The following is a 21192-nucleotide window of genomic DNA, read 5'->3' on the forward strand; positions in this document are numbered from 1 at the left end:
ATGGTGTATGATCTTTTTAATATATTGCTGGATGTGATTTGCTAATATTTTGTTGAGGATTTTAGTATCTATGTTCATCAGGGATATTGGCTTATAATTCTCTTTTTTTGTAGTGTTTATCTGGTTGTGGAATTAGGGTAATGCTGGCCTCATATAAAGTGCTTGGAAGTGTTCCTTCCTCTTGGATTTTTTGGAATAATTTGAGGAGGATAGGTGTTAGTTCTTCTTTGAATGTTTGGTAAAACTCCCCAAACGGTCCAAACCCAGGCTTTTGTTTGCTGGGAGTTTTTTTATTACTGCTTCTATTTCATCTGTTGTTATTGGCCTGTTCAGGTTTTCTGATTCAGTTTTGGGAGATTGTAGTTTTCTATGAATTTGTCCATTTCATCCACATTGTCCAGCTTGTTGGCATATAGTAGTTCATAATATTTCTTTACAATCCTTTGTATGTCTGTGTTGTCAAATGGTTACTTCTCCACTTTCGTTTCTGATTTTATTTATTTGGGCCCTCTATCTTTGTTTCTTGGTGAGTCTGGCTAACGGTTCATCAATTTTGTTTATTTTTTCAAAGAACCAGCTCTTGGTTTCATTGATTTTTTGTATTGTTTTTTTTAGTCTCTATGTCATTTATTTCAGCTCTAATCTTTATTATTTCCTTCCTTCTACTTACTCTGGGCTTTCCTTGTTATTCTCTTTCTAGTTCTTCAAGTTGTAGGGTTAGTTTATTGTTATTTTTCTTATTTTTTTGAGGTAGGTTGGTAGTGCTATGAACTTCCCTCTTGGGACTGCTTTTGCTGTGTCCCAGAGATTTTTGGGTTGTTGTGTGTTCATTTTCATTTGTTTCCAGGAAGTTTTTTATTTCTTTCTTGTTCTTGTTGCTAACCCATTCATTGTTTAATAACATGATATTTAGTCTCCATGTGTTTGAATGTTTTGGGGTGTTTGTACTGTAGTTAATTTCTAATTTCAATCCACTGTGATCTAAGAAGATGCTTGATATGATTTCAATCTTCTTTTTTAAAAAAATATTTTTATTGATTTCAGAGAGAAATAGAGAGGGAGAGAGATAGAAACATCAATGATGAGAGAGATCATTGATCGGCTGCCTCCTGCACACCCCCTCCTGGGGTTTAAGCCTGCAACCCGGGCATGTGCCCTGGATCAGAATTGAACCCGGGACCCTTCAGTCCACAGTCCAATACTCTATCCACTGAGCCAAACCGGCTAGGCGATTTCAATCTTCTTGAACTTGTAGAGACTTGTTTTTTGTCCTAACATGTGGTCTATCTTTGTGAATTATCCTTGTGCACTTGAGAACAATGTATATTCTGCAGCTTTGGGGTGAACTGTTCTATAAATGTCAATTAAATCCATCTGATCCAGTGTGTCCTTTAGAGTCACTGTTCCCTTGTTAAGTTTTTGTCTGAAAGATCTACCCAGTGAAGTCAGGGGGGTGTTAAAGTCCCTTACTATGACTGTATTGTTGTCGATTTCTCTGTTAAGGTCCTCTAAAGGTTTTTCTTGTATATTTAGGTGCCCCTATATTGGGTGAATATATGTTTACGAGGGTTATATCCTCTAGTGAAATTGATCCTTTTAGTATTATGTAGTGACCTTTGTTGTCTCTTGTGATTGCCTTCAGTTTGAAGTCTATTTTGTCTGATGTGAGTATTGCTACTCCGGTTATTTTTTCTTTTCCATTTGCATGGAAAATTTTTTTCCATCCCTTCACTCCTATCCTGTGTATGTCTTTTGTTTTGAGGTAGGTTTCTTGTAGACAGCATATAATTGGGTCATGTTTTTATATCCATTCAGCTACCCTATGCCTTTTGATTGGAACATTTAATGTATTTACATTTAAGGTTATTATTGATAGGTACTTATTTGTTGCCATTTTAATTCTGTATGCCTAGGTTTCTCTATTTCTTCTTCTCATTACAGCAGTCCCTTTAGCATTTCTTGTAATGCTGGTTTGGTGATATACTGCTTTAGCCTTTTTTTTTTTTTTTTTTTTTTTTTTTTGGTCTGGGAAGCTCTTTATTTGATTTTCTTATTTTTAATGATAGCTTTGCTGGATATAGTAATCTTGGTTTGAGATCCTTGTTTTCCATTACCTTGAGTATTTCTTGCCATTCCCTTCTGGCCTGTAGAGTGTCTGATGAGAAATCAGGTGTCAGCCTTATTGAAGCTCCTTTGTAGGTAACAGTTTGCTTTTCTCTTGCTGCCTTTAAGATTCTCTCTTTGTTTTTAATTTTTGGAATTTTAATTGTGATGTGTCTGGGTGTGGGCCTGTTTGGGTTCTTCTTGCTTTGGGGTTCTCTGTGCCTCCTGGACTTGTGTGACTTTTTCCTTTACCAGGTTAGGGAAGTTTTCTGCCATTATTTCTTCAAACACGTTCTCTGTCTCTTTCTCCCTTTCTGACTCTTCTGGCACACATGCTATTCGAATATTATTATGTTTCACATTGTCTCACTGCTCCCTTAAGCTTTCCTCCTGTTTTTTAATTGTTTTTTTCTTTTTGGTTCTCCGACTGAGTGATTTTTTTTAAGACAGTCTTCTAATTCACTGATTCGATCCTCAGCTTCCCCTTATCTGTTGTGTATTCCTTCCAATGTGTTCTTTATGTATGCTATGTCATTCTTTATTTCTGTTTTCATAGTTACTACATCTTTTCTCATGCTGTTGAGCATCTTTAACATCATTATTCTGAACTTTGTATCAGATAAATTTCTTAATCTCCACTTCATTTATCTCTGCTTCTGGAGAATTCTCTTGTTCTTTTATTTGGTGGTTGTTTCATTGTCTCCTCATTTTGGCTGCCTGTTTGGGTTTGTGACTGTGTATTAGGTAGATCTGCTACACGTATAATTCTCTAGTGTGGGACAGTGTCAAACACTGCTTATGACTAATTAGATCAGGCAAAGATTCAAAGCCTCAGGAGCATGCTCTGTCTAGACCAGTGATGGGCAACCTTTTGAGCTTGGTGTGTCAAACTTCGCCAAAAAACTGAGCATAACTCAGATAGTGTGTCACTTTGAGGAAAAAACATTATTTCGCAAATGTTTCATCCTCGGCATGCATCCGCCTCAGCGGCCGCATGTCATCAGAAATGGCTACATGTGTCAGTCCTGACACATGTGTCATAGGTTCGCCATCTCTGGTCTAGACTGATAGAATTTTGTCTTGAATTGCCCTCAGGCAATCGTCCACAGGTGTGGCAAGAGTTTTTTTCAACAGGGTAGGGCAATTGCTTCTGCCTAGAGGCTGTTATTCTCAGTCTCTTAACACATTTCAGACAGATCACAAGAATTCTCGCTTCATATTACACAGTGTTTTACAAAGTATCATACTTTAAAAAGATATTAGCTTGTAAGAACATGTAATAAGTAACTTCAAAATACAATGGGTATTTAATTTTAAAGTGTGCCTTTAACATTTATGTAAAACGTTTTTTGTACTCGTTCAATAGAAACTTATCTGGCAACTGGGTAAAGCAAGCAATAAAACTACTGGTCTGCAATGTGTTAATGGGCCTAAGCAACTCTCCACTGTAGGGCAAGGTGTTTTCCAATAGGGTGGATCAACTGTCTTTCCCCCAGGCAAGGTCACCTGTACAGCAAATGTCTGCATGAGAAAGATGATTTCCAGAGCATGAGGGAATGACTCAGCACAAGAAACCAGGGTGTTGTCTGCCTTCTGAGCTCTAACCCCCGATCCTGGCTTCTGCTCACCCAGCTGCATTACACTCTGCCCTACCTTTGTCAGTTCACAAGATGGGTGGCTCCACAAGAAATTTTGTGCATTGGCCCTTTAAGCGTGTGCCTGAGTTTCCAGCCATCTCTCCCTGGCAGCAACCCTGCTGCTTTTCACAGCTAAATGTTATGTGGGTACCCTTCTCAGTTCTGGTGCTCTCTGCTGTGGGGTCCTGGGTGGGTATTAGACCCCAGAGTTCTCAGTGGTAACCCCCCACAGTTGAGATACCTCTCCAGATCTTCAGTTGCTGTCTGTGGGCGCCCATCAACCCTTTCCTGCCTCCACTCCTCCTATCAATCTCTGTGCAGTATCCACTTTTGGTCCTCGGTTATCAGGGTTCTCTCCAGTGAGTCTAATGTTGATTATTCAGGAAGTTTTTCTGTATTTTAGTTGTAATTCCAGTTTGTTCCTGGGAGCGTGTCTGTGCAGCATCCACTTACTCTGCTGCCATTTTTAATCTCACTTTTTATATTGTGTGTGGGATCCAATAAAAACAGAATTTTAGGTCTTGAAAGAACCTCAGAAATTCCATTTTTGAGGCTCTTCAATTTACACATCTAAAAACTGAGGCTGAGATCCTACGTTATTAGCCCAGGTTCAAGTAACTGTCTATTATTGGGTTCTATTTCCCATAAACTTCATAATTAGTAAATATACACAAATATTTATGGTTTTTTAGTGACATACATGTTAATCTGTAATGAATTATGTAATGAATAATTTATGATGAAGTTAGTGAAATATAAGAGCTTATGATTTAAGAAAACATTTACAATCCATTGATATTTTTGAACCTCATGACGTGCACATTTATAAATATTTTTCTTCTCATTTGAGATAAATATCTAGATATAACTTTGCTTTGAATTTTGAAATAGTTACATGTTTTGCTGGTCTAATTTTAAATGAATGCTTCTAGTATCTTTGCAACTCAACTTGTATTTTGTTTTTAATGCCGCCATAAAACTCCCTCTTATTAAATGCCCTTCTGTTAGTAAATGCCAGCTATTAAGTTTTGAATTTGTCTTTAACAGTTTTTAAAATTTTAATTTATATAGTCATTCTGCATCACTAATACTAATTAGTGATCTTCAAATGCAGTGGTATTATTCATGATTTAAAATTTCCTCTAAATTTTAAAGTATCTTAGCATTCAAATGCTGAGTACTTTTTATTTTAGTAAAAGCTGCCTTTATATACTTAGATAATCATCGTGGTAGTAGTATTGGCTTCATTGACAAAAAAACCCTAATGTGAAGTTGCTCTGCCCTAAAATAAAGCATAATTGAATTTTTAAAATTCTTTTAAAAAGTATGATATTATTGATTTTTAGAGAGAGAGGAAGGGAGAAGGACAGATAGAAACATCGATGAGAGACAGCATCAATCAATCAGCTGCCTCCTGCACATCCCCTACTGGGGATTGAGCCCATAACCCCGGCTTGTGCCCTGACTAGGAATCTAACCAGTTACCTCTTGGTTCCTGGGTCGACATTTAACCACTGAGCCACACCAGTTGGGGAAAAAAAAAAAAGCTTATCCACAGAATGGAATATTCTACTTCAGAATGCTATAGGAGAGCTACAAGAAATTACTTTGATGATAGGTAAGCTGCATGTTATACTTTGCATTCATGAGTTTTTCTTTCTTTAAATTTTTATTTATTGATTTATTAAAAGGAGGGAGGGAGGGAGAGAGAGAGAGGGAAAAAAACATCAATTTGTTGTCCCACTTATTTATGCATTCATTGGTTGATTCTTATATATTCCCTGACTGGAGATCAAACTCAGGACAGTGCTCTAACCAACTGAGCTAACTGGCCAGGGCAGTTTATTTCATCATTTTGTTTGTGTATATATGCACATACATATACACAGCCAGAGAATTCGTGGATGGATAAAAAAAATGTAGATACAAAATGAAACTCCTTTTTCTGTTGGACTTAGTCTTTGATTCCCTAATATCCCATAAATCTTATAATTGGCCAATTTCTTTTTTCACTCTTAGTTTTCTCACATCCCACAAAGTAGCTTAATTTGTAACCTACACCTGTAATTTCCCACACGGCTACTTGCTTTGAACAACTTCTAGCAGCTTAAGAGATCACAGCTCACAGAGCCCTGTGACAGCTAATACGAAGCCTCAGAGGAAGCAGCACTAAAGGCTCTGGATCAGCGGTTCTCAACCTTTCTAATGCCGCGACCCACAGGTTGAGAACCGCTGCTGTAGAGCCTAAGACCATCGGAAAATACAGATATTTACATTACGATTCATAACAGTAGCAAAATTGCAGTTATGAAGTAGCAACGAAAATAATTTTATGGTTGGGGGTCACCACAACATGAGGAACTGTATTAAAGGGTCGCAGCATTAGGAAGGTTGAGAACCACTGCTCTGGATGATGTGTGACGAATGGAGTGCATGTGGTTTTGAAGGATCCTGATCTAAACATAATGTTTTTGGGACAATAGTCCCATTGTTTTTCAACCTTTTAAAAACACTTTTATTCTTTTCCTCCAACTTTATTTTGAAAAATTTAAAAACTATGAAGTTATGAGACTGGATTCCCCAGTTTGTTAACATTTTGCCACATTTGCACTCTCGCCGCCCCCCCTTCTCTTTCTCTCTCTCTCTCTCTGTAACCAGACTGCCTCACTCCACCTCCAACCCATTTGAGAGTCAGTCACAGACTTCATGATACCTCACCCTAAACCTTCAGCACGTATCACTGGAGAAAAGATTCTCCTGTACAACTACAATACGCTTCCCACACTCACGAAATTTAACACGGTTATGATATGATTGGGTATTTTATGGTTCATACAGTATTCAATTTTCCTCAATTGTCCATTAGTATCCTTTATAGCTTGTAGAGTGGAAATAGGGCATCTAGGATTTAATGAAGAATCATTAAAGATGCCTCTTTAGTGTCATTTAATGGAGGTCACATCTCCAAGATTTTGCTTTTCTTCCATCACATTGATATTTTGGAGATTCCAAGCCGTTGTTTTGTAGGAAGTTTCTCACTTTGTAATTAGCTGAATTGTTTCCTCATGTCTCCACTTATTTTTATTCATGTCTGAAAACTTATCTACTTCTTTTGTTATTGAGACCCTGCCTGCAAACATATTTGTTGAAAAAAACCTGCTTTCCTATATTTTTAATTTTTTTTTTTTTTTTTTTTTTTTTTAGGCAGAGGAATATTTTCAATGGAATAAGTTACCCTGTGGAATTACTTCCAAAAATAGAATTCCACTCCACACAATCAGCATTAAGCCATCCACGATGTGGTTTGGAGAAAGAACCAGAAAAACAAATGTAATTGTGAGGTAAGAAAGCACTGTTATAAGTCTTCTGAGAGAAATCCTGCTTTGAGGTAAATTGCCTGATTTATTTTAGTTTAAATGCAATCTAGCGTAAGCCTAAGAAGAGGATATCTACACTAATAAAAGAGTAAGATGCAAATGGACCGTACCTTTGCGACGCCAATCAGGAGTATGCAAATTACCCCAACAAAGATGGTAGTTAATTTGCATACGCAGGCGTCGAGCAGCCGAGGGGTGGGGCGGGACACTTGCATGGTCACCATGGCGATGAAGTAGGTGTTCCGCACCACCTCAGCCGCTCCGGGCCTCTGGGCAGCGTGAGAAGGTGGAAAGGTGGCTCTGGGCTGGAGCGAAAAGGTGGCTCTGGCTGGAGTGAAGGCGGTGCCAGCAGCCAGGGGAAGGAAGACCCATTCTTGCACAAATATTTGTGCATCGGGCCTCTAGTCTTACCTAATAATAGACAAACATGTAAATTGACCGTACCTTCGCTACACCCATAGCCAATCATAGTGAGTATGCAAATTAACCCAAAAAAAGATGGCGGTTAATTTGCATACATAGGCGCCCAGCGCATGTGTCCCAGGAACATCCTGGCACCCAGGCCACTGTGAGGTAAGGCCGCGTGGCCCAGAGAAGCCTGGGAAGGGCCTGAGCCAGGGGGCTCCTGGGCAGGGCCAAGCCTGCAAACAGAACGAGGGGGCAGGAGCGGAGCCTGGGATCGATCAGGGAGCTGTGGGTCTGATCGCAGGGAGCTGAGGGTCCGCTCCTGCCCAAGGCCGAAAGCCTCCAGTGGAGGCTTTCAGCCTGTGCAGGAGTGATGCCTGCGATCAATCGCAGGGAGCTGGGGGTCCGCTCCTGCCCAAGGCCAAAGGCAGGAGCTGAGCCTGTGATCGATCGCAGGGAGCTGAGGGTCCGATCGCAGGGAGCTGGGGGTCCGCTCCTGCCCAAGTCCGAAAGCCTCCGCTGGAGGCTTTCAGCCTGGGCAGGAGTGGAGCCTGCGATCGATCGCAGGGAGCTGGGGGTCCCCTGCCCAAGAGGCAGAGCCTGCGATCACAGGGAGCCTGGTGTGGAGCCTGCAATCACAGGAGCTTTCGGCCTGGGCAGGCCTGGGCAGGGGCGAAGCCAGTGATCAGAGGGAGCTGGAGGGTCCCTGCCCAGGCCTAACGCTTCGGCCAGAGGCTTTAGGCCTAGGCAGGGCCTAGCGTGCGACTGGTGTGAACTATAGAGGAAACACCTTTTCTGACTGCACATTGGCTAAGCTTCCTGTATGCCACTGGTAATATTCTTAGTAACTTGGGTAATAAGAATCCAAAAAGGTGATCTAGGGTTTTCCCACCACACTTCTGGAGAAAAAAAATGAAGGTCCGCTGCTGGAGGGCTAAGAAATGTCATATCCTTCCGAAACCGGTTTGGCTCAGTGGATAGAGCATCAGCCTGCGGACTCAAGGGTCCCAGGTTCGATTCCGGTCAAGGGCATGTACCTTGGTTGCGGGCACATCCCCAGTGGGGGGTGTGTAGGAGGCAGCTGATTGATGTTTCTCTCTCATCGATGTTTCTAACTCTCTATCCCTCTCCCTTCCTCTCTGTAAAAAATCAATAAAATATATTAAAAAAAGAAAAAAGAAAAGAAATGTCATATCCTGCCCTAGCTGGTTTGACTCAGTGGATAATGCCTTGGCCTCCCGACAGCAGGGTCTGGGTTCGATTCTGATCAAGGGCATGTACCTAGGTTGCAGGCTCCTCCCTGGCCGGGGCCTAGATCAGGGTTCATGCAGGAGGCAACCAATCAAAGTGTTCCTCTCACTTTGATGTTTTTCTCTGTCTTTCCCTTTCTCTTCCACATTCTCTAAAAGTCAATTGAAACATATCCTTGGGTGAGGATAAAAAAAAAAAAAGAAAGAAATACATATCTTATGAAAGACACATCTTGAAAATGCCTAAAGAAAGTTGTCATTTTTTCTTGGTGAAGGGACTGGAGTCCGTGTTGATGAAAACACCTTGGTGGCTGTGGTGACTGGCAGTGGCTGCAGCAGCGGGGTGATGGGGCTGGTGCCTTCCCCTGATCAGCCCGGTTGCCTCCCACAAAGGGAGGACAGATTGCGGCTTAGGCCCGCTCCCCACGGGGAGCGGGCCTAAGCTATCAATAGGACATCCCCTGAGTGCTCCCAGTATGTGAGAGGGGGCAGGTTGGGCTGACGGACCCCCTACCCCCAGTGCACGAATTTCATGCACTGGGCTCCTAGTATTATAATAAAAGAGTAATATGCAAATTGACCCTAACAGCAGAACAACCAGTCGCTATGATGTGCACTGACCACCAGGGGGCAGATGCTTAACACAGGAGCTGCCCCCTGGAGGTCAGTGTGCTCCCAGAGGGGGAGTTATGCTCAGCCACAAGCCAGGCTAATGGCTGTGAGCGCAGCGGTGGTGGTGGGAACCTCTTCCACTTGTGCAGCAGCACTAAGGATGTCCGACTGATGGCTTAGGCCTGTTCTCCTGGGGAGCAGGCCTAAGCTGGCAGGTGAATATCCCCCAAAGGCCCCTGGGCTGCCAGAGGGATGTCTGAATGCTAGCTTAGGCCCGATAACCTGGGGAGTGGGCCTAAGCCTGCAGGTGGACGTCTCCCGAGCGGTCCTGGACTGTGAGAGGGTGCAGGCCGGGCTGAGGGACTCCCCCCCACCCCAACCCCACCCCCACCCCCACCCCCCGCCTCGAGTGCTTGAATTTTCATGCACTGGGCCTCTAGTATATTATAATTGTGGAAAATAACTTCTGAAATTTAAACTAAAGAGAAGCTGATTCAAACTTGTCTCATGGTTAATACCATCAGCCAGTATTCCTGAGGCCCAGCTAGTTGGTAGATAAGATGGTTGGAAACTGTGAGTATCTTGCTTGGCAAGGAGGTGGTAATGGATTGATGTCGGAGGTAACAGAGCCCTTAGTGAAATATAGGAGTACCATAATGATCATCATTTTGGGGCAACATTTCCTTAATATTAGCTGTTCAGAATGTCAACAGATATATATATTTCTGGAAAGAGTCCCTTCGTGTTCCAGAATAAATTCTTAATTGTAACTTATTTTTGCTGGAATAGCCTAATGGGAAGGCTTGAAATTAAGAACTTTGCTTAGTTTTGGTAAGTGTCCTTTTAATTCTGTGTTTTCATTTCCCTTTAGGACTGGAGAGAGTTCATACAGAGCTTGTTTTTCTTTTCACTCCTCCTACAGTGAGGTAAGAGGATCCCATATACCCATAACCCTGTTGCCGACTGCTCAGCAGCCTGCATGGTTGTGAGCAAGTCTCCTTGAAGACTTGGTGTGGCTTTTCCTAAAGAAATGCAGGGGAAATATTTCAGTAAATGAGTACGTTAACTAAGTACAAACGAAATTGCTGTTATTACCTGTTTTCAGCCTAAACATTGAAGACTATATATATGATTAAGGTTTTCTTCCCGACTTGCTTCCTAAATGTAATTTAACTTCCCCACTTCAGTTGTATTGTTCATCTGTCATAAAAAAATCGTAAACATTATTTGAAGGAGTACTACAGGTAAAACCTCATTATAGGCAGCCTTAATGTCCAGATTCTTGGGCTCTTCCAAAATTTGATTGTATAAAAATCCACTTAAAAATACCCCTTGAATATTCAGCAATGGGGAAGAACAAAAATGATTGCGCTATAGACCTTGTCTTTAAGAAGGATGTAGTATACTACAACTACCCAGTTTTAAGAGGGTGTAAAATGGCTTAGTTATGGCACTTTTTATATAGAAAGTTGACCAGCTAGAATGGGAACTTGATATATGTAATTTATTTGCAAAATCCTCATGCATTGCCAACGTAAATGCTAGCTAGCATCTAGCAAGAGATTCAGTAATTTCACGTGTTGGAGAAAAGCAATATAAAAGCAGGCTTTTTATGACACTTTTAAGTCATATATAATTTTAATTTTACCATTTCTGAACTTAAAAATCCATTTCCCTGATAACTGTTGTTTTTGTATTTGGGATACATGGATACAGCTCTGCAGCAGTGAGCCGTGGACGTGTTAATGATTTGAACAGGTGGATTCTTCCAGGACTCCAGGTAGTGGCATTCTTATCAAGTCAGCCATATTATAAATAATTCTTCATGTTATCAAAATATCACAATGACATCTCTATTAAATAAATAACTGACCTTAACTTCCAGGTACAAATAGATTATCTGAGAGTAGCTTGGAAATAATTCATTTTGGTGGTATATAATTTGCTTTCTTCATCAATTTCTTCTGAATCTTAGGTTGTTGTCAAAGTCCCTTCCTGATTATTTGTCCTTGGTGTAGCATCTCACTCAGCATCAGAGTCCCTTCCCCTTTCTATGTCAGCCACAGGGAGGGCATCTAATCAGGGGAAAGGGACAGGGTTAGCTCTTACTTTTTCAATCAGATCGACTTCTGTCTTATTTCTCTTCATCAGTATAGTTAGTAGCCACGTTGGGAAGCATAACCCTTCATGGGACTTTATAAAATTACCTCCCATTAAGGATGTATTTCTCTGCGACTTGAGTAGAGATGGTTGACCCACTTCCTCTCTTCCCATTCTCCTTAGATCAGAGCCAGTTATCAAGCACATAGTGGGACTACTCTCAGCTCTGCTTAGTCTTCTTCTTTCATAGTATTTGATGAGAGACTGGCTTTCCTGAAAATTGGTTTAATATGCCTATATCCAATATATAGAAAATGAACTATATTTAAAAATGTAAATAGTAGGTTTAAATATAATTTCCTGTCAGTTTTTTCTAAATACAATTGATCTTTGTTCATGGATTCCTTATTTGTAAATTTGCCTACTCATGAAAATTTGTAAGTCCCAAATCAGTACACTAAGTGCTTTGTGGTCATTTGCAGATATGCATAGCAGATGGGTGAAAAATTGCATTCACTCTCAGAGACAAGGTTGCATGGGCGGCGTTCTGCCATCTCAGAGTGTGAGCAGTTATTCTTTTTGCGGTCTATTTAATGCTGCATTTGTCATGTTTCTGTGCCTTTTGCTGGTGACTTCACCATTTAAAGTGCTATCTAGTGTTCCTAAGTGTAAGAAGCTGGCATGTACCTAACGGAAAAAATACATGTATTTAATAAGCCTCATTCACTCAGGCATGAGCTATAGTGCTGCTGTTGGCCATCAATTCAATGTCAATTAACCAACAATATATTTTAAGTAAGGTATCTTTATTTAAAAAAAATTTTTTTTATTGATTTCAGAGAGGACGGGAGAGGGAGAGAGAAACAAAAATGATGAGAGAGAATCATCGATTGGCTGCCTCCTCCACACCCCACACTGGGGATCGAGCCCGCACCCCAGCCATGTGCCCTGACCAGGAATCAAACTGATCTCCTGGTTCATAGGTTGACCCTCAGTCACGGAGCCACTCCAGCTGGGCAAATAAGGTATCTTTAAATAGAATCACAAATAAAACAAAGCAATGTATTGCTTGGTTGCCAAAAACACTGTGACCAGAGGTTCACAGAACCTAACCCTGCATTTCCCCTAGAAGTAGTTGTTCAGTGTTCGCTAATTCAGGATTCATGGTAACTTTATAGAATACTAGAGGCCCAGTGCACGAATTCTGGCACAGGTGGGGTCCTTTGGCCTGGCCGGTGATGGGGTCGGGGCCAATCAGGGCCGCAGGAAGTTGGCTAGCCAGGGGGAGTGGCCACAGGAGGTTGGCTGTGGGAGCACACTGACCACCAGGGGGCAGCTCCTGAGTTGAGCATCTGCCTCCTGGTGGTCAGTGTGTGTCATAGCGACCAATCAACTGGTCATTTGGTCACTTAAGCTTTTATATATAGAGATAGCTACTGTGAATAATGAAAAGGCATCAAGTTGTACAAGTGAGAGGGGGTGCCCTTCTGTTGGGTGTCTTATCTCCTGTAGCCACTTCATCTCTGATTAGAATAAGTGAATTATTAGTGGTACAGGCTTGGCCTTACTTTATTCTTACTCCCTTCAAAATCCTCCAAATTCTACCAGCCTCAACTTTGGATTTAGTATGCAAATCATACAGGTTGTAGGCAGCTAAATAATGGTTTCTGCTTGTATGCCTGCTCTGAAAGTATAAAGGAAATTATTTATGAAAAATATCTGGAGAATGGATCTTCCTGTCTTTTCCCATCTTGATTAGGGTAGCTACTTTATTTTAATATGAAGTTATTGGTAATTCCTGGGTTCTTACCACCTTTGATTTGGTCCTTTATTTGAGAAAGTTGGATACTAATAATTACTTTAGCCCTAACCGGTTTGGCTCAGTGGATAGAGCGTCGGCCTGCGGACTGAAGGGTCCCCTGTTCGATTTCAGTCAAGGGCATGTACCTTGGTTGCGGGCACATCCCCAGTAGGGAGTGTGCAAGAGCCAGCTGATCGATGTTTCTCTCTCATTGATGTTTCTAACTCTCTATCCCTCTCCCTTCCTCTCTGTAAAAAAATCAATAAAATATATTTAGGAAAAAAAATTACTTTATGCCTCAATCTCCCCATTTGCAGAAGGGAATAAATATATTTGTGTTCATTATCAGCTCTGCAATGGATAATTTTATTGAATGTTAAACTAGGTACTGGGCAAAGCAATTTACATGCATTAGCTCATTTATACTTTTAGATGAAGAATTGAAGACTTAGAAACTTTAGGTAACTTGACTGAGATCATAGGCTCACCAAGATCAAGTAAGTTGAAGCTTGTTTGGGGTTGTAGAGATGTTTTGAGGAATGGTGACAAATTTCCTCTGTTTAGCATTCTGAGCTTTGCAGGAATCAAAGTATTCATGAAATTTTGCATGTAATTATACTTGTTTAGGTTATAATAAACTATTACAACAAATAAAGCAACCTCAAAGATGCAATTCCCTTGGTTTTGCTAACAATTACGTAGGTGGAAAGAAGTATAATTCTTTTTCTTTTTTAATTAAATTTATTGGGGTGGCATTAGTTAATAGGATCATATAAGTTTCAAGTGCACATGTCTATGATATAAGATCTGTATATTGCATTGTGTGTCCACCATACAAAGTGAAGCCATCTTCCATGACCATATACTCGGCCCCATTTTCGCCCCCCCATTCCCACCCCCTCCTCCTTCCCTCTGGTAACCACCATACTGTTGTCTGTGTCTATGAGTTTCAGTTTTATATCCCACATATGAGTGAAATGTATGGTTCTTAGCTTTTTCAGACTGACTTATTGAGCTTAGCATCATATTCTCAAGGTCCATCCATGTTATTGCAAATGGCATTATATTATCTTTTCTTATGACTGAGTAGTATTCCATTGTATATATGTACCACATCTTTTTTTTTTTTAATATATTTTATTGATTTTTTTACAGAGAGGAAGAGAGAGGGATAGAGAGCTAGAAACATTGATGAGAGAGAAACATCGACCAGCTGCCTCCTGCACACCCCCCACTGGGGATGTGCCCGCAATCAATGTACATGCCCTTGACCGGAATCGAACCCGGGACCCCTCAGTCTGCAGACCGACGCTCTATCCACTGAGCCAAACCGGTTTCGGCTGTACCACATCTTTTTTATAGAATCCTCTATTGCAGAACACTTTGGTTGTATCCCTGTCTTGGCCACTATAAATAACTAGTGGTCCAGTGCATGAATTCATGCACATTGAAAAGAAATTAATTAGAAGCAATATTTTAATATCACTGTTCGCCCTTTCTCTATAATAGAATTGTCAAACAAATTCATAATTGACAATGATAGATCGAAACACATGTGTGCAATTGGTGCCAATGAGAGATTTATATATATCATGCATGCACGAGTCAACTTAGCCTTTTATAGATATAGAATGAACTTGCTTAATTAGACCTGCTTTCTGATTTAGCTAAACTTTTTCCAGCCCAGTGAAGCACCCCAACTTCTCTTTCAGGTAATTGTCAGCAACACAGCAGTAAATATCAACTCGAAGCAGATTATAATTGTAGATCACGCAAGGAGAACAAAGGGTAAAATATTTAACTGCAGTAGTGTTTGACTATATTCTGTGCAGTGAGAAAACCTGAAGTCATTTTCAAGGTCCACCATTTCTTCTTTTCATTCGGGTCAAGTTTCTAACCTTCATAAATCTCTGTTTTCTGGCTAATGAAAAGAAAATAGGATTCTACCGAGTCTCCTATCTACCTACTCCAGGACTTCTGTAAGGATCAAATGAGATGAGGCACAGGAAAACGCTTCACAGACATTTGGTTACAGTGTAAAATGTTTGCACCTGGCTAGAAAGCAAGTCGTGTTCCTGGGCTGAAGAAACTAAAAGGAGGCTAGTCACTAGGGAGAGGAAGCCAGGCATTGCTACGTGACGTCATTACCCAGCACCCACAGCGACTATTCCGGGCTGGGCTGTGCCATGGGGTCTTGGCAGCGTAGGCTGCGATTTGGTGAGGTTTCGCTCCCGGGTGAGGCTGGGCCTGTGTCCCACTTGGGGGAAGCTGAGTGTTTCTTTGTGGGCGCCAGGTCCGCAGTGCTGTTTCTCTGTAAATGGCTAGTGTGCGTCACGGCAGCTCCTGCATTGAGCATCTGCCGCCTGGTGGTCAGTGCACGTCATAGTGACCAGTCAGATGGACACTTAGCGTATTAGCCTTTTATATATATATATATAGATGCTGCAATGAACATAGAGTTGCATACATCTTTGCAAATAAATGTTTTCAAGTTTTTCGGTCCGAAAAACTTGAAAACATTTATTTGCAAAGATGTATGCAACTCTATGTTCTGAGAAGGGTTGCTGGGTCATATAGCAACTCTATTCTTAATTTTTTTAGAACCTTCAGGCTGTTTTCTTTAGTGGTTAAACCAGTCTACATTCCCACCAGCAGTGAATGAGGGTTCCCTTTTCTTCACAATCTCTCCAACACTTGTTACTGCTTGTCTTGTTGATAAAAGCCATTTTAACAGGTATGAGGTGGTATTTCATTATACTTTTGATTTGCATTTCCCTGATAGCTAGTGAAGTTGAACATCTTTTCATATATCTGTTGGTGATTATATGTCTTCTTGGGAGAGGTGTCTGCTCAGATCTTCTGCCCATTTTTTAATTGGATTGTTTGGTGTTGAGTTTTATCAGTTCTTTATGTATTTTGGATATTAACCCCTTGCTGGAGCTGTTATTTGCAAATATATCCCATTTGGTCAGTTGCCTTTTTGTTTTGTTGGTTTCTTTAGCTATGCAGAAACTTTTTAGTTTTATATAGTTCCATTCATTTATTTTTGCCTTTACTTCCCTTGCCTTTGGAGTCAAATTCATAACATTTTATCTATGATCGATGTCTAGAAGTTTAGTACTTATGTTTTCTTCTATGTAATTTATTGTTTCAGTTCTTATATTTAGGTCTTTGATCTAATTTGAATCAATTTTTGTACCTGGGGACAAACTATAATCTTGTTTCATTTGTTTACATGTGGCTTTCCAATTTCCCCAGCTTCATTTATTGGAGAGGCTTTCTTTTCTCCATTGAGTGTTTTTGGCTCCTTTTGTCAGAAATTATTTGCTTATATACATGTGGTTTTTATTTCTGGGCTCTCAATTCTGTTCCATTGGTCTGTGTGTCTATTTTTCTGCCAACATCATTGTTCTGTAGTATAATTTGAAGTAAGAAGTGTAATACCTCTGGCTTCATTCTTTTTTCTCAGGATTGTTTTGGTTACTCGGGATCTTTTGTGGTTCCATATAAATCTAATTATTTTATGTTTTGTTTCTTTAAAAAATGGAATTTTGATGGGGATTGTATTAAATCTGTATATTGCTTTGGGTAATGTGGCCATTTTAACTATGTTGATTCTTCCAATTCATGTACACAGAATATCTTTCTATTTTGTTCTTTTTCAATCTTTTTAAATAATGCCCTGTATCTTTCAGTGTATAAGTCCTTCACATTCTTTGTTTATTCTTAGGTATTTTATTCTTTTGGTTGCAATTGCAAAAGGAATTTTTAAAAATTTCTTTTTCTGAAGTTTATTAGTATATAGGAAAGCAGTGGATTTTTGTACATTGATTTTGTATTCTGCAATTTTACTGCATTTATTTATTGTTTCTATTAGTTTTTTGGTGGAGGCTTTAGTTTTCTATACACTGAGTGGCCAGATTATTATGATCTCTGAACGCATAATAATCTGGCCAATCAGTGTATATCCTATATAATAAAAGGGTAATATGCAAATTGTCCCCTCGACCAGGAGTTCGACCAGCAGGCAGGCTGGCCAACCGCCCATGTCCCCTCTTCCTGGCCAGGCTGGCCGGACCCCACCCATGCACGAATTCATGCACCAGGCCTCTAATATATATACTGAGTGGCCAAATTATTATGCGTTCAGAGATCATAATAATCTGGCCACTCAGTGTATAGAAAACTAAAGCCTCCACCAAAAAACTAATAGAAACAATAAGTAAATGCAGTAAAATCAATCAGTGTATAAGGAATCATATCTTGCCCTAGCCAGTTTGGCTCAGTGGATAGAGTGTCGGCCTGTAGACTGAAGGGTCCTGGGTTCGATTCTGGCCAAGGGCACATGCCTGGGTTGTGGGCTCAAACCCCAGTGGGGAGCATGCAGGAGGCAGCTGATCAATGATTCTCTCTCATCATTGATGTTTCTATCTCTCCCTCCCTCTCCCTTCCTCTCTAAAATCAATAAAAATATATTAAAAAAAAAGAATCATATCTTCTGCAAAAAGTGACACTATTACTTTCCTTTCCAATTTGGATGCCTTTTATTTCTTTCTCTTTTCTGATTGCTCTAGCTAGGACTTCCAGAACTATGTTGTATCCTCCCCCCTCCCCTCATATTTCTTTTAATTAATTAATTAATTATTTTATTTAATTAAAATCTTTATTGTTGAGAGTATTATAGATGTCCCTCTTTTTCTCCCATTGCCCCCTTCCACCTGGTTCAGACCCTGCCCCAGGCCTTCACGCCACCCTATTGTCTGAGTCCATAGGTAATGCATACATGCATATAAGATCTTTGTTTAATTTCCTCCTGCCACTCCCAGCCCCCTTCCCTCTGAGAATCCTCAGACTGTTCCATTTCCATGCCTCTGATTCTGTTTTATTCACCAGTTTATTTTTTCATTAGATTTATTTATTTTTTAGCAAAAATACTATTTTATTTCTTTTTTTCTAAAATAAATCTTCATTGTTCAAATTATTACAATTGTTTCTCTTTTTCCTCCCCATAGCTCCCCTCCACCTGGTTCCCACCCCACCCTCTGCCCTTACCCTCCCCCCCAACTGTCCTCATCCATAGGTGTACAATTTTTGTCCAGTCTCTTCCCACACTCCCCACACCACTTTCCCCCGAGAATTGTCAGTCCACTCCCTTTCTATGCCCCTGATTCTATTATATTCACCAGTTTATTCTGTTCATCAGACTTTTTATTCACTTGATTTTTAGATTCACTTGTTGATAGATATGTACTTGTTGTCCCTTTGTTGTTCATAGTTTTTTGTCTTTACCTTTTTCTTCTTCTTCCTCTTCTTAAAGAATACCTTTCAGCATTTCATGTAATCCTGGTTTGGTGGTGATGAACTCCTTTAGCTTTTTCTTGTCTGTGAAGCTCTTTATCTGACCTTCAATTCTAAATAATAGGTTTGCTGGTTAGAGTAATCTTGGTTGTAGGTTCTTGCTATTCATCACTTTGAGTATTTCTTGCCACTCACTTCTGGCCTGCATAGTTTCTGTTGAGAAATCAGCTGACAGTCGTATGGGCACTCCCTTGTAGGTAACTAACTGTTTTTCTCTTGCTGCTTTTAATATTCTCTCTTTGTCTTTTGCCATTGGCATTTTAATTATGATGTGTCTTGGTGTGGTCCTCTTTGGATTCCTTTTGTTTGGGGTTCTCTGCGATTACTGGACTTGTAAGTCAATTTCTTTCATCAGGTGGGGGAAGTTTTCTGTCATTATTTCTTCAAATAGGTTTTCAATATCTTGCTCTCTCTCTTCTTCTGACACCCCTGTAATTCAGATGTTGGTACACTTGAAGTTGTCCCAGAGGCTCCTTACACTATCTTCATATTTTTTAATTCTTTTTTCTTTTTGCTTTTCTGGTTGGGTGTTTTTTGCTTCTTCATATTTGAAATCTTTCACTTGATTCTTGGGATCCTCTAGTCTGCTGTTGGATATCTGTATATTATTCTTTATTTCATTCAGTGTATGCTTAATTTCTAGTTGGTCCTTCTTCATATCCTTGAGGGTCTCACTAAATTTATTGGCCTTTTCTAGAAACATTTTTTAAAATTTATTTATTGATTAAGGTATTACATATGTGTCCTTATTCCCCCATTACCCCTACCTCCCCATTCATGCCCTTACCCCCCTATTGTCTGTGTCCATTGATTAGGCTTATATGCATGCATATAAGTCCTTTGGTTGATCTCTCTCCCTTACCCCCACCGTCCCCTACCTTCCCTGAGGTTTGACATTCTGATAGATGTTTCTCTGGCTCTGGATCTGTTTTTGTTCATCAGTTTATGTTGTTCATTATATTCCATAAATGAGTGAGATCATGTGATATTTATCTTTCTCTGCCTGACTTATTTCACTTAGACAGTTTTACTTCTTCTTTTCCCATTTGGATGCCTTTTATTTCTTCTTGTCTGATGGCAATGGCTAGTACTTCCAGCACTATGTCAAACAGGAGTGGTGAGAGTGGGCATCCCTGTGTTGTTCCTGTTCTTAGGGGAAATGGTTTTAGTTTTTGCCCAGAGTATGATGTTGACTGTAGGTTTGTCATATATAGCTTTTATTATGTTGAGGTATGATCCTTCTATTCCCAACTTGCTGAGAGTTTTTATCAAGAAAGGGTGTTGGATTTTGTCAAATGCTTTTTCTGCATCAATTGATAAGACGGTTTCTAGAAACTTTTTGAAAAACCTTATAGCCGTGGTTTTGAACTCTATATCCAGTCATTTGCTTTCCTCCATTTCTGTCATTTGTGACCTGTTTCTTTGTCTCTGCATTTTGGCTGCTTCCCTGTGTTGATAGAGTGGCTTTGTGTGGTAGGTGTCCTATAGGACCCAGCAGCTCAGCCTCCCTAATTACCTGAGGTGGGTAATCTTGGTGCACCCCTTTGTTGGCTGTGTGCACAGTCTTGTTATAGTTAAGCCTTGATTGTTGTTGGTATCACTGGGAGGAATTAACCTGCAGGCCAGTTGGCTGTGAGGATCAGCTGTGTCTACGATGGGAGAACTTCTGTGCTGGAGACACCCTTATGGGGAAAGACTTGCTTTAGTTGGGCTTTGGTGCTCACTGAGTCTGCCCCTTGAGTGTGTCCTTTATGGATCTGAGGAGTTGTAATCTGGATGGTCCCACTCTGACCACTGGGAGATCCAAGGAGGTGCAAATTTAGCCTCTGTCTGAGGCCACCCAGCAGGAGCTACAGAGAGATCTGCAGATTCCTCTTCTTTGTTTGGTGTTTGGAGGTGCCCAGATGAGGCCCAGCTGTGAAGCAGTGCAAGCTGCTGTGGGGCCTTGGGCCTTCTTTTGGCGGCTCTGGGGCTCTCTGACCCACTTCAGTTTGTTAGGTAATTTTAGGTTGCAAAGGGCCAGGCTATTCATATGCAAAAGCCTCTACACACAGCTTGGATGGGGCGGAGTCTCAGCATGGAGCAAACAGCTATGGCTGATCCTCAGCCCTGCCCTAAGAGGCCCCCAGGTCTCAGTGTCCCTTGGTAATCGCTGCAAGCACCTCTGAGAGAAAGCCGCCCTCGAGTTCCGCCCGATGCCAGACAGTCCAGTTTCTCCCCATATGAGTCTGGATCCCCAGAGTCTCGCCTGGAACTGGAGTTCAGAGCAGTCGGGAGCTAGTGTCTCCCTCCCAATTGAAAAAGACAGCGCGTACTCAGCGTACTCAGTTGCCAGCCCTTTCAGCACGCGCACGCCTCCGTACCTTTGCCCTTCTGCAGCTTCTCTGAGTCTCAGTGTGCTTTTCTCTTTTCTTCTAGTTGTAGAATTTCCACTCAGCCAGCCTTCCTGTGGTTCTGGATGATGTCCGTTTTGTCTTTTAGTTGTAGTTTTGAAGTGGTTGTGCGAGGCAGCAATTTCAGGTGTTTACTTATGCTGCCATCTTGGTTTC

The 21192-nt window shown here is 40.8% G+C and overlaps 1 protein-coding gene across 1 annotated transcript in view; it reads left to right on the plus strand.

Moving 5' to 3' along the window:
- Positions 1–21192, plus strand: part of DCLRE1C (DNA cross-link repair 1C) — a 63020-nt gene that overhangs the window by 24120 nt on the left and 17708 nt on the right. The window contains exons 10-11 of the mRNA XM_054726056.1: positions 6945–7081; positions 10256–10310. Coding sequence (XP_054582031.1) covers positions 6945–7081; positions 10256–10310 — 192 coding nt within the window. The remainder of the gene's footprint in view (positions 1–6944; positions 7082–10255; positions 10311–21192) is intronic.

Source organism: Eptesicus fuscus, chromosome 2 (genome assembly GCF_027574615.1).
Source record: "Eptesicus fuscus isolate TK198812 chromosome 2, DD_ASM_mEF_20220401, whole genome shotgun sequence".
Taxonomy (NCBI): domain Eukaryota; kingdom Metazoa; phylum Chordata; class Mammalia; order Chiroptera; family Vespertilionidae; genus Eptesicus; species Eptesicus fuscus.